Source organism: Cricetulus griseus, chromosome 5, assembly GCF_003668045.3.
Source record: "Cricetulus griseus strain 17A/GY chromosome 5, alternate assembly CriGri-PICRH-1.0, whole genome shotgun sequence".
NCBI lineage: Eukaryota > Metazoa > Chordata > Mammalia > Rodentia > Cricetidae > Cricetulus > Cricetulus griseus.
The window spans coordinates 169483150-169498041 of record NC_048598.1 but is presented as its reverse complement, the minus strand read 5'-3'; the positions used below and the strand labels follow the sequence as shown (position 1 = coordinate 169498041).

The 14892-nt window shown below is 41.6% G+C and overlaps 1 protein-coding gene across 1 annotated transcript in view; it reads right to left on the bottom strand.

Annotated features, from left to right (window-relative positions):
- Positions 1-14892, bottom strand: part of Cog5 (component of oligomeric golgi complex 5) — a 321229-nt gene that overhangs the window by 17568 nt on the left and 288769 nt on the right. Inside the window, exon 19 of the mRNA XM_027416994.2 lies at positions 7486-7562. Within this exon, the coding sequence (XP_027272795.2) occupies positions 7486-7562 (77 nt within the window). The remainder of the gene's footprint in view (positions 1-7485; positions 7563-14892) is intronic.

Here is a 14892-nt window from a genome sequence, read left to right as displayed (position 1 = left end):
AGGTGGACTACCAAACACCGTCATCTGTCCAGCACCACCCACATGGCACAGACAGAAAACCACATTGTCTTAACAGTAGAAATTGTGCTAGCTTATAAATGTATGAAGGTGAATTGATACTGTAGGGGCGTATGAGTGCATTAAACTGTATCAGCAAAAGCAGGCCCAAGAATTTATCAAACATGCTAGGCCAAGAAGAGGGTGTAATTCCTTTACCTCTACCCCATAAAATGGAAGATACCTAGCATTGTCATTGCAGGGGCCTGCAGCAACCTGTCAGTTGGTAGCAGTATGCACCAAGGAATGACAGGCAGAGAAGCCCCAACTGTCCCTGAGCCATCAGCTCAGTCCGACACTGGTGACATGACCATCCCATGCATGTCCCTCTGGACTTTGTTCCTGCTGCAGACTGGGTTCTGCTCTTTTGTCTCTGCAGCTGGTCACATCTTCAGTCTCAACTCACATTCTTTCATGACCTCATCTCTACAGCAACGGCTTCTTTCTTGAGGCTGGTTTGGATTTGTTATCAATATATGTATTTTATAAGATATGAGATTCAATATGCATTTCAATCCACCAACTTCTGAAAGTTCCTGTACTCCAATTGTATACTTTCTGTAACACACACACACACACACACACACACACACACACACACACACACACACAAAACATATATATATATATATATACATATATATTTATTGTGTCTTGTGTATGGTGTGATATAAGAGTTAATATTAGTAATTAAGGCTGGAATAAAAGAACCTGCATTCATCTTGGCTAGACTGTTGAAGTAGGTATATTATCTGGCAAATTGCTGTCACCAAAACCAATCAAAGTAGTAAATCCGTTGTTATTCAATAAATTGTGACCCTGTAGAAAGACACAAAGTGTCCTTCTCTGTTTCTGGCATAAGATGCTCCCGTCAGTCTTGTCTCTTGTCAAATTATTCCCCTTTTTCACATGTACATGGCCTTTGTCTGATCAGCTATAGCAGCATTTGTAAGGTTGGTTCATCAGGGCCTTAGAAAACCCTCAATAGCCAGGAAGTAGTGGTGCACACCTTTAATTCCAGCGCTCGGGACGTAAAGGCAGATGGATCTCTGTGGCTTTGAGCCAGCCTGGTCTACAGAGTGAGTTCCAGGACAGCCAGGGCTACATAGAGAAACCCTGTCTCGAAAAACCAACCAACCAACCAAACAATAAAAAAACCCTCAATATCCCTGCAATGAAAACCAACTCAAGGGGCATTCTATTTCAGTTACTCATGGTGTCCCTTTCCTGAACATGCTCTTTCTCTCTGGCTCTTTTCTTCCCTGCCCTCTAGCTGAAAGCTGCAGCATAGCACAGCCCTATTCCCTGGCTGTTTGCACTCATCTATGAAACCCAGATAAGAAGGTTCCAGCAAAGCAGGCAGAAAACATCAGGAACAGACTGTCCCTTTAGGAGGCAAGGTGAGGTGTGCTGGAAGGCAGTTGCTGTATCTCAGACATGTCTGTCAGCTTACAGATCCACACTGGCATTTACAGTGACAGTGTCAAGAGTCAGTGTTTCCGCATCTGGTGCTCAGGGGTTAATGCCATGCTGCAGAGAGCCAGACAAGAATAGGGTCTTGACAGTTCTGACATGTGTGTCATGTGTAGAAATACAGGGCCTCTAGGGGCAGATCAGGAATGTCAGCATTTTTCTGAGGCAGCATTCTGTCCAAACATGAAAAGGTTCTTGCTGCCTGAGGAACTCTAAGGGAGACAGCAAAATGTAAATGTATGCAAGAAGCTTGCTGACTTAATTAACTAGTCCACTGATATTACCATCAGAGAGAGTGCCTAAGAGGCAGATGGCAGCCTGCTGTGGAACGGGAGAGCTTGCTAAGGCTTTGGGGTGGGAGGGTAGTAGGGTCTTAACTGCAGAGAGATTTTCTGACTGGCAAGGTCCTCCTCCCTTGCAGAGAGTCCCTGCTGCCCTCCCCTGCTCCCCTGCTTCTAATTCAGGCCTTTCAGGGTGAAGCCTTCTGTGGGTTCCACAATACACCTGAGTTACCCTTTGGCTTACTTGCCTCCCACTTTGTTAGAAAATGTTCTCATGGATGTTATATTATTCTTTAGCTCTTCTGTTATTTCTAGATGGGAAAACAATGTGAGGAATTTAACAGTAAAATTTATTGGTTTTTCTCACTAAAAACATAAATTTGAAAAATAAAAAACTAATAAGATTTTGATGGCTCTTCTTTTTACTCTTCTCCACACAGACACACCAGTGTTTACAGCAGAGGTCACACATACACACCAGTGTTTATAGCAGAGACCACAGACACACACCAGTGTTTATAGCAGAGGTCACACACACACACACACACACACACACACACACACACACACACACACACACACACACACCAGTGTTTACAGTACAGCAGAGATCACAGACATGCACACCAATTTTTACAGCAAAGATCACAGACACACACCAGTGTTTACAGCAGAGGTCACACACACACACACACACACACACACACACACACACACACACACAGAGCAGTGTTTACAATACAGCAGAGATCACAGACACGCAGCAGTGTTTACAGTAGAGGTCACACACACACACACACACACACACACACACACACACACAGAGCAGTGTTTACAGTACAGCAGAGATCACAGACACACACACCAGTATTTACAGTACAGCAGAGGTCACACACACACACTAATGTTTACAGCAGAGATCACACACACAGTAATGTTTACAGCAGAGGTTACACACACACACACACACCAGTGTTTACAGCAGAGGTCACAGACACACAGCAGTGTTTACAGCAAAGATCACAGACACACACCAGTGTTTACAGTACAGCAGAGATCACAGACACACAGCAGTGTTTACAGCAGAGATCACAGATACACATCAGTGTTTACAGTACAGCAGAGGTCACAGACACACACCAGTGTTTACAGTACAGCAGAGATCACAGACACACACCAGCGTTTACAGTATACCATGAAAGGAGTAAAGTGAGAAAAATTAATAAAAGTCTAAACTTGGACTCCAAAGCCTAAATAAAAAAAACTCTTAAGCGTCTCTGAGTTCCCAAAAAGGCAGCCTGACAGACAAGGCTAAACAAAGTGCTGGGTACAGAGGCCTGAGAACAGATAACAGGCCCCAGCTGTGTCAACATTTCTCTGTCCTAAAGAAGATCAGATGGTTGTCAATTCATAGTTGTAAAAGTCACTGCGTAGGAGATAATTAACAAACCTACTTCCTCTACAGCTTTCTGCTTAATTGCATCCTGCCTAAACATACAGTTATTGTTTTATTCTATGTAACCATAAAAACTTTGTAATCTCAAGACATCCAGTCTTTTGAACTTTCCCCTTTAGGAATCCCCTTAGCCAAAAAGTGGCACTCTGCTTCTTTCTGAACAGGCAGGATCTGAGTTGCAACTTGTAATAAAGAAACCTTTGTTTTTACATTCGGTGTGTCACTTCCTCAATGGTGGATTTTTGGGGTTCCATGATCTGGGCATAAGAAGCAAAGATCACGGACACACACCAGTGTTTATAGCAGAGATCACAGACACACACCAGTGTTTACAGCAGAAATCAGACACACACCAGTGTTTACAGTACAGCAGAGATCACATCAATTTCCTTCTTAGTAGCCTATTTTTTATTTTTTTGTTTGCTTTTAATTTAGTGGTGCATTAGGGAATATTTTGTTTTTATTTTATCAATTTTTAGGAGGCAATCCAATACTGTCCGTTATTTACTTGGACATGGAGGGACAGTTAACTTTTGAGTGACAGCCAAGATCCAGTATGCACACAGTTACTAACTGATGCCCAGGCTCTTGTCAGAGGATTCAACAATGATGGAAATGATGCAGGTTAATAATCACAGGTCCTAGGGCCTGGTGGTGGTGGCCCATACTTTTAATCCAAGCACTCTGGACTAAAATAGATCTGTGAGTTTGAGGCCAACCTTGTCTGCAGAGTGAATTCCAGGATAGCCAGGGCTACACAGAGAAACCCTATCTCAACATATAAATAAATAAAATGAAATAAAATAAAAATAAAAATTCAACCAACCAACAAAAAAAAAACAAAATACCCAAACAACAACAAAAACTAAAAACAAAACAAAAAACCCCCAAAATCTTCAGGCAAGCCTAGTGGTGTATACTTGAATCCCAGAATACAGGAGGCTGAGGGAGGAGGGTCAGCCTGGGTTAAATAGTCGGACCCTGCCAGAAAAAAACAAGCACACAAAAAAATTTAAGAAAACCAAAAATCCTCTTACCATGTGTCATAGCCAAAAGTCTGAAATTCATCTGGATTGACTATTACTCTATCAAGAGCTAGATATAAAAAAATTATGATTTTTAAAGTACATGCATTTATTAACACACACTTTGAATCTCTGACTAGGTATAAAATGATGTTACCCAACCCTGAAATTGTTCCTTTGGGGTTCTTTTTTTTCATGTGAAAACTTTAATTGGGAGAGTTAGTGGGATCTTAAATGGTTAATTAGTTTTATGTGAAACTTATCCTCAGATTTTATTTTTCTGTCACATAAACTTACAAGTACTGAGCTAAAAGCCATCCTATCTCAAAACTATTAAGATTAGTGCTATTTTAATATACACACAATAAAACCTAAATATGGAATTGGGGATTATCGAAAAATAAGAGCCTGGTTCTATTATGACAAATAAATGCCAGATCGGTACCTTTCTTAGACCTTTGTCAAAAGCTACTTGACTAAAGCCCTCAGAACATTTATTGACCAAGCTATGATATCACTTTATTACATAGTACCGATTGCTATTTGTAATGGTTTAAATGAGAATGCCCTCCCACATAAGATACTTGAACATGAGGTCCCAAGTTGGTACTGTTTGGAAAGGTTAGGCGGTGTGGCCTTGCTGGAACAGCCTCCAAGTTTAAAGCCTCACACCGTTCCCAGTGTGCTCTCTCCGCTTTCTGTCAGGATATTTGATCACACTGTGAACCTCAAGATTGCATCATTTAAATAAAACCAACCATCAGTCAAGAGTCAAAATAAGCAACCAGTTGACCACAGAGAGCGAGAGGAAGTCAGGAGGCTGGGAGGAGGCACAAGAAGTAGAAGGGAGGAACATCCAGTTGGAGGACTTTTTGTTTCAGAATGGGTAGGAGAAAAGTCTCTTTCTGAGACTATGGCAGAGGAGGAAGGTCAGCTGGCTGCTTTCTCTGCCTCTCTGAGCATCTGGCTCCCAAGTCTTTATTGGTAAAATAAAAAGACAGAGATTTAGTTAAAACATGTGCCTCCCTATTGTAGCAATAAGTCTTTACTCCAAGCCACCTGAGCCTGCTGCCACGTGGGTGCTTTTTGTCAGGCCGCCCAAGTTCTGCCCGCCGCCACGTTAAGGTCCCAAGTAACACACAGAGACTTACATTAGGTACAAATGCTGTTTGGCCAATGCCTAGGATTTCTCATCTGCTAGCTCAGTATTAGTTATCACAAATCTATATATTTTATAAGACTTATCTTATAGAGGACGCCTTCCGCTGGCGCCCTCTCTTGCTGGCGGATCACATGGCGACTCTAGAGCATAGAGCAGGAGGAAGAGTAAAAGGAAACTACTTCTTTCTTGCCTTTGCTTATATGAGCCTCCCTGCTATGACACTTCCTGCCTGGATCACTACTTCTTTACTACATTTCCCAGAATCCTCCTTGACTCCTAGTCCCACCTAACTTGCTGCCTCATTGGCCGAACAGTACTTTATTTATCATTCAATAAGACAAACACATACACAGAAGCACTTCCCCCATCATCCTATGTGGAGGTGGCTGAGGTGGCAGTGGCAGACCTGAAGGTCTCAGCAGAGAGGTGGAGGCAGTAATAGGCTCAGGTGCAGCTTTCTGCTTGAGCTGGAAGATGTGGGCTCTAAGGCTCTGTCTCCTGCCACCATATCTGCAGCTTATGTCCACGCTCTCTATTAGGATGGACTTTGTTTCCCTCTGGGGTCATAAATCAACATACACTCTTCCTGTTGCAAACTGCTCTGGTCATAGTGCTGTATCACACAGCAAGAGGAAAGTAACTAATAAACTATACACCATCTTGCTCAAAGTGCATGACTTAAAGTACATTTTTAAAGTTCAAGCAGATAAATTATAGACTGGTAACCCTGAAATCTTATAATCTTTCAACTAGTTTCTAGCAGAACTAGAATTTAACACAATACTTATAGTTTTATTTATTTATTTCAAAGAACTAACCAGACCCAAAGAAGGTATTTGAAAAATACCACTTATGCAAAATCTCACTTAAGTTTTCTTGTAATCATGGACTATCCACTGCAGAAAAAGCAAAATTCAGGCCATGCTGTTGGCAATGAAAACAAGAAAGAAGCTCTGTTGCCTACAATGGGCAAGGAAAAGCCCATGGTCTCTGTCAGCAGTACTGGCTCCCTCCCTACATGGTTGTTACAATAGTGTGATGACAAAGAGAGCAGGGGATTATACTTGATTAGTCTGTGCCAAAGCCTTCCATGTAGCATGCTATATTCACCAAATTGTTATAAATGTTTATGATGTAGATCTTTCTAGTTTAAAGGGCTAGCCACATTTTTAGTAAGACTATTTTCTTTGTGCTATTACATGAAAAATTTGGAAATTCTAGTTTACTGAATAAACAGCCATATGCACAATACCACGCTATCTTCTAGCATCCACTACTAGAGTCATTAAACTACTAGATGTTTTCAGAACTAAGAGTCCATCCAGTCATGGAAAGGATGGCTTCTTCCATTAAACTGCTAGATTATTACACCATGAATATGAATTAGCCCACTGTTAATCTTTTTTTTTTTGGGGGGGGGGCTTCAAGACAGGGTTTCTCTGTGTACCTGTGATTGTCCAGGAACTTGCTCTGTAGACCAGGCTGGCCTTGAATTCACAGAGATCCACCTGCCTCTGCCTCCTAGTTAACTCATTGTTGCTCTTTTTGAACTGGTTTATAGGAAGCTCAACCCTAAATGTGGTGCTCAACTCCATCAGTCTGAGCTCTCTAATCCATTGCCTAAGTTCACCATTGACCTCAATTTTAGTCAATAGTTGTGTTTGTTTTTATTATATGCTATGATACTTTTAGAAGTAAATTGGATTTAAAATGTATATGAACAAATAAAATTTTCAGAAAAAAATGCCTGTATTATAATGAATTTCCTGGAGTTTCTGCAGGAATGGGAAGTTTACCCATCAACATAACCTGTGAGTTATAATTCAGAAAGAACCACCCCCACTCCATGTGATTAGTTATTGCACATAATTCTTGATGGTTCTCTCAACAATAGCTTTTAGGATGATTCATCTCATATTGGCATTGTTATAATAAAAAATGAATTGACAATTTTATAGAGCTTAACTTGAAGAGGAGGAAAGGAACACTTGCTAGTAAGATGGTATATAGTAACAGGGAATTAGGTCTTACCTGAATGACCTCAGCATTCGATAGGACTTTCCCAAATCAGACACTCTTCTGCAAAGTGGACCCACAGCCAGCTCCATCTGAAATATGAAGACAGACCATGGCTTTACACGGCAGACTCTGAAGGTCAAACTCGAGACATACTCTATGTCAGTTTTTCCTTGTTGTGACAAAATACCTGATATGAACAATTATGAGAAAAATGACTTATTTGGGCTCCTAACTTCTGAGGTTTCGGTCCATCATGATGAATGTCTGGTGGGACAGAACAAGTCACTGGATGGGGACAGAAACAGGAGAAAATGACTTGCTGAAGGTGCCCTCTTCATCTAGGCCTGTGTTGATGTCGGCCTCTTCATCTAGGCCTGTGTTGAAGGTACAGATCCCAGTTGTGGATGGCAAGACTCACAATCAGGCCAGGTCTTCTCCCTCAGTTAATCCTCTCTGGAAATACCCTCCTAGGAGACCTAGAGATGCACTTTATGAATCCCCTAGTACATTTTCAATCTAAACAAGTTAACAGTTTGGCTATTACATATATCAATCCTCAAGTGTTGTAGTATTTGTGAACTTAACTGACTGTGAAACAAGTTTTGGAAGGCACTTAAATTTATTAAAAGGTAGAGACTTCAATGACATTTACACTTCTTTACTAAAGAGGCCCAAGATGAGATGTTTTTATGCTGTTAAGTAACAGAAGGAGTTCAAATCATTTCTAACTTGGAAAAAGAAGGTTTTCTAGACTATGTACTTGTATTCCACAGAGGTATCACAAACCTCTCTGTATTCGATATAACTGATGAAAATTTTTACCAGTAAGCATGGTCCAAATGATTATAAAGCTTTAGCTCTGGGGATTTCTGTGCCATATAAGTGGCAGAATCCCAAACTACAGTCAATATAAAGTGATTCTGAATAAGAGTTCAGGATTCTGAACAAGATTGCTTAACTCTCAGTTTTACCTTTGTCATATGTCAAGTGGAGATGGTAATATCTACTTAGTATAATAAGAGAAATTAAATGTACAAGCTCTATTTGCATGATACATAAATACTTAGTAGAATTGGTGCTGCATGGATGGCTCAGGGGCTCAGTTCTCAGCACCTACATGGCAACTCACAACTGCTTGGAGCTCCAGTTTCAGGAACCTGGTACCTTCTTTTGGCCTCCACAGATACCAGGCCCACAGATGATATGAAGGCAAAGGCTCAAACACATAAAATTAAAATAGGTCCTTAACAATTCAGAAATTATCAGTATTTTTTTTTCATTTAAACTCTTAATCTGCCCCCATACAAGAAACTAGCACATGTTGGTTTCACTTCTTTGTATTTTTCTCCTTTGACTGGAAATTCTACTTGAGATGAGCTGGCTCCTGCTTCTTCATCTACCACATGCTCACACCAATTATTTGCAGTATGTGGTACTCGAAGAAAACTGTTCATCCATGCTGGATAACAATGTGCTGCACGGTAAGGAGCAGTTTAGAAAATGGCTGAGAGAAGGTTGTTCCCTGAAAGTGCAGTTATCTTTATTCAAGAAGCACACGGGGAAGGGACAATCAGAAGGCTCACCACTCTATAAAAACCTGTTCAAAGCTCCTTGCCAATGGGGACCACAAAGCCTAATTAATCACTCATTTGGAAAGCAAGTTCTACTCCCTATTCCCAGGCAGGCACCAAACTACACACAGGGATAAGTTGGAGAATTAGAAGTTGATTGTCTTTCCTTCAAGAATTCTCAAATTTAATGAAGGGGATTTTTAAAAAATGTGACTTTTCAATAAGATCACAAAACGTGTAAATGTGTACACACAGATACAAATATACATGCCCAAATATGATTTTGTTGAAGGTTAATTATATTCCTGAAATAAATACATACATATGCACATAACAGCACAGGCAATTATTATCAGGCAGAATGAAAGCACATTGAGAATGCCTGTGCCTGCTCTGAGAGAACAGCAGTGCAGCCCTGTGGAGATGTTTCAGTATTAGCAGGCAGGCCAGTGTCTCTCTTCTGCTACAGAAGCTTCAAAATAAACACCAAAGATTCAGAACAAATACTAAATGGCTTAAGGGGAAAATCTTCTGTGGTTAGAAAACTCTAAAGTACAGAAGACTAAACAAAAATGTAGAGAAAAAGCCAGTGTTCTTGTTGACGGCCCAAACACGACAGCTGGGAACCAACGTGCTCAACAAAAGATAGCACCAACCCCACTTTTTGAGTCTTGGGTAGTTTACTCACTTGCCAGGAAGTTCTGGTTTCCTTCAGAGTGAAACATGTACTTTACATTGTAATCAGCATGTGCCTCTGGTTTGCTAATTCTATCCACACCACTAACTATGGGATGCATATAAGGGTTTCCAAGCACATATAATGTGTTGTAGTTTCATGACATATTTTGGTCCTTTGTTTTTTCCTAATTATTCTGTGGTTCAGTATCTGCAAAGATCAAACCAAGCAAGCCAGGTGGTGGTGGTGCACACCTTTAGTCCCAGCACTTGGGAGGCAGATGCAGGCAGAACTCTGTGAGTTCAAGGCCAGTCTGGTCTACAGACCTAGTTCCAGGACAGCCAGGACTGTTACAGAGGGAAACCCTGGCTCCAAGAAAAAAAAAAATCAAACCAGGCAACCTTCACCTAGCCCTTGAAAGGTTCAGGCATTATGCTGGCCTGCCCCTGTTACCTGTGGAACAGGCAGTACCCTGGTCAGCCCAAGGTTCCATGGGAACTGAGTCTGCACGCAGGTGCAGAGGACCCCTTTAAAAGACATACCCCTGCCCACTTATGCTCTCTCTTCCTCTCTACTCTTCTCTACTCTCTACATTCCCTCTCTGTTTCTTCTTGACCCTCTATGGGGAACGGCCATGGCGGTCAGCCATTACCCCTGTTCCTCTTCTCTCTCAGTCTCCCTACTCTGCCGGGCCAATATAATAAACTAGTCAACATGTCTCATCTTAAAGCTTTCTCTTTTCCTTTTTTTAAATAAAAACATAACACTGGCGCCTGACTTGGTTTAGGCTCTCTCCGTAAGCTCTCCCAAAGCTTGCTGGTGGGATAGGCTTTCTCTATAACTTCTCCTGCCATGGGCACAGGAAATTTCGGGGACCCTAAAATCTGAACTCATAACCCACTTCCATCTTGGCTTTTCCTGGCACTTCCTCCTGCCTGCAGCAGCCTGAGATGCTGGAACTCTGTACACTTCAACTCGCCGCTTTTCCAACTAAGGATCTCTGGACCTCACTCATCTGCCTGTTCGCTGCAATCCGGTAAGATACCCATAACTTTTCCCTTGGGGCAGACCCAGCACTGCCCCATGGGAGTTCACTCTGGGTACATTTTTTCGGTTTCGGACTGTGCCATTTTTGGCCTTGCCCACAGGAAATACATTTTACGGGATCTTTCGGTTACTGCCAGCGAGTAGATTGTAAATGAGCGGAGTTCTGCCTCCCAGTGGGAAATTTCTTTCACCTGGGAATGTCCCTCATCTTTTTGTCTATCTCTGACCGTGTTTCTTCTTGGCAGTGTCTGCTTGAGATGCTCTGAGAGTTTTGTTTGTTTGTTTCTTACTGCCTCACTCATGGAGAAAAACTTCTTCCGGCAATTGAGAATGTGCTTACGGGGGTCCCATCTCGGCCATGTGGGCTAACCTGGGGGCCACCATATTGGTCATGTGCCATCCTAACCCACATGACCTAGCTTAGGCCTGCTCACTCAGTTCAGTGACTTGCACAGGCAACCATGGCCACCAGACATTTTGCTTTTTATTTCTTCTTTCACTTGTTGGGTGCATTTCCTGAGGGTCAGGCATGGGATCCCACTCCAGGAGCAGTGCTTTTTTGCTTTTTCAGTTCGGACTGCTGGGTCCTTTTTTCAGTTTCGGGACACCTGTGTCCCCTTCGGGGCCAGGCCCCTGGCAACTCCCACGGGCAGACGTGCATCCGGAGTGGAACTTTTTGCCGGTTTTCCACTTGCCTCACCCATGGGAAATGCATAGAGAAAACTTTCTGGTTTCATCCAACAAGCCGGTAAACAGACAAAAGCGACTTATGGTTGCAGCCATCTTGGTCATGTGACCTACCTGTAAGCACACCCACTCCAGCGGCCTGTGCCAGCAAACCTGTCTGCCGGATTTTTGATTTCTGCCAGATCTTTTTGCTTTTTATTTTATTTTATTTTTTGTCTGTGATTTCTTCTTTCACTGGCTCTGTTGTTCATGGCTTCCTTACAGAATACTGTGTCTTTCCATGGCACTCTGTTTAAGTCTACTCTGTCCCTTTAAATCTCCTGTCTATTTACTGCAATGTACAGATCAGAGATTGCATTTTAGTTCCCCTTTACTGTTATCCAGTCCTGCTTGTCTCTGTACCTGTAATTTAACTTTATACTTATCTAGCTCTATATGCAACTTAAATGAAACTGTGCTAAGTCTCTTATTTCTAAATTGCCATGTATCTTTAAATGATGGTAAACATTTAAAGTCATAAAGGTCTAATTTAACTATACTTAAAATATAAGCTAAAATCATAAAGGTCTATTTCAAACTAACAAAATATTTACAGGCTATCCTGTAAGCCATTTACAAAGGTACAGCTTTTATTACAAAAAGGGATTTTTCTCTAACTAAAGGCAAACTTTTAACTGCTGAGATACTAAACAGACAGCCCTCAAATGCTCAGAGATCTAGAGAATATGGCATTTAAAATGTTTTGTTAAAAAGCTTTTTATAACAGAGAGATAGCCCAGCTTCTGGCTCCACCCCATTTCCTCCTAGAAGACTGATGGGCACTGAAGAAACTTCATCTTGAGTCAGTGACAACCCTAGTCACTGAGCAACCCTGCCCTTCACCTCAATTGCTACAAGGTACTCCAGACCATGGACAAGATGACAGTGGAGTCGACTTTCCCCACGTTACTTAGACCAACGGTAGGTGAGTCTTCCTATAGTCTGTAATCCACAGGACACATGCTATAAGCAAGAAGGCAGGTGTCCTGCAGCCCGCTACTATGGATGGAGGATCCTGGAGATGGATGTCCATGCAGCCTGCTGGCAAGTCTCTGTTATTCTTTAATCATTGATTCAGGTAAAATCTTATCCTTCTCAAGAACTCTGATGCTTTTGACGACTGTTAGTCTTGCTAGCTTAAAGCAAAACCGATTCCAGGAACAGGTATTTTAGGGTTTATCTATGTGAAGATAGGAAAGTGTAAGTTATGAAAGTCTGAGGATGGAAAGGTCTAACACAATGGATAAATGCAAGTTATGAAGGTCTGAGAATGGAAGGTATAAAGGTCTGAAATGGAAGGCCTAAAATGGTAATGTAAAGCGTATGATTTAAAGTTATGAAGGTCTGAGGATAAAAAGGCTTAAGTGATGATAAGGTGAGTTGAGACATTAAAAAGAATGAAATATGTTCAGGATTTCTCTATTTCTCATGCTACTGTTCATAGTAAAGTTCTACAATACCACTATAGTATCATAACTACAAAGTCAAGACTAAGAATGCTTTTCATTGTCCTAAAAAAAACTGTCAATTTTAAAATGTTAATGCTTTCAGCCAAGTTGCCTCTAACAAGAATATGCTGCTAATGTGTCTAATACTTGTGTCCACAAACTCTAAGGATTCTTATAAGTTCCAGGGAGCTGAATTGGATCCAAACAAACAGGTCTAAGAGGCTTCAGGGAGTTCCGTACAGCCTGGACTGCAATGAAACAACCAGCTACCCCAGGATGTGGCAGTACCCCAACATTCTTGGATTCCCCCAAAGATGGTCAACGCCCACCATGTCAGCAGGAAGCAGTCTTGAGAATTCGACAGATCCCTGCCCATTTACACTCTCTCTTCCTCTCTACTCTCCCTCTCTGTTTCTTCTTGGCTCTCTATGGGGACCGGCCATGGCGGTCAGCCATTACCCTGTTCCTCTTCTCTCTTAGTCTCCCTACTCTGCCGGGCCATATAAGAAACTAGTCAACATGTCTCATCTTAAAGCTTTCTCTTTTCCTTTTTTAAAATAAAAACAGAACAGCCCTGGAATAAGACTAAATGTTAAAACAATTAAATAGCTATGGCAAAGTTCCTATATGAAAGACTATCACCTCAAATGGTTGTGAACTCCGTGACTACACAGATTTCCATGCCACAGGGCGATTTCAAAAGGTAATGTTTAAGATGAATTTTTAATCTAAAAAGGACCCTTAGGAGACTGAAAAGTGAAAAGAATGAAGTTCATGTTTAAAGAGGGAGTGTTCTATTAGAGGAGTCTGCAGAGCTCCAGATGGATACTCAGGGACAGGCACTGGCCGCCATAGGGCTCATCTAGATGTTTCAGGGGCATTCTTGCCCTGACAATGTTCAAGATAAGAAAAGGCAAGAGGAATCAGAACCAAAATGAGAAATTTGCTTTCTTTTCTAACTTCACATTATTTGGACAATGTGGAAAAGATAAAAATGTATACTTAAAGGGTACCAGAAAACATATAAATAGAAATTGCTAGGAGTACCACTAAATAATTTAAATCCAACTTCAATAGCTGTCCTTTCCCTCAGAGAAAAACAAAAGAAGCAAGCGGGGTGGAGAGGAAGATGGTGCTGAAGCAGGCACTGTAAGCATGTCTGCCACATGGGAATCAGCAGAGCCCTGTGGGCTTTGTGAACTGCTGTGTGATTAGTGTAGACACAGAGGCCATGTGGTCACAGCAGGAAATTAATTACCTGTAGGAAGCCACCTCATGCTCATGACCTAGTTCTTCACTGGGCTGTATGCAGGGCGCTTCCCTCACTATGCACCCTCCAGATGGTAGCCTGCAACTGCCTTTTCTATGCACAGGTGCTCTTGAGGAGCACGGTTAGTAAGGGCTGTTTAGAGAGTCCTTAAAATGCTTCATTGTTTGTCTTCATGTCTATAAGCTAAGTCAAAATCTTCCCAAATTCTTTCTACTGGTCTTTTCTTGAACTCTGTGTATGACTAAACAGCAAGGACTTTCATCCCAAGAACCCTTTTCAAACCCATAGAGAATTGTGTGCTCTGGATTTCAGTAACCTCAGTGGCCTTGTTTAATTGTGATTACAAACTGATAGACCTTTTAATAATGAGCTAGGTAAAAGACTATAGTCCCTAGATGATGTATTTCAGGCATACAAATTTCAGAGAAATGTCATTTTAGTATTTTGACTATGCCAGACAAAACACTTTCGGCCAAACACGACTCTGAAAGCTCAAGATCCACACATAATTGCAGTTGTGGCAAGAAACAAAACCCAGTGAAATCAAAGCCCCAATTCAAATTTTAATTAAAACAAAACAAAAACAAAAATGGAGCAGCGAGCATGACCTAGGAAGTTTGCTAACACTACTGGTCAAAATAGTGTCTTCCTGCACCTGTGGCTAAGATCTGAGCCAGGCTA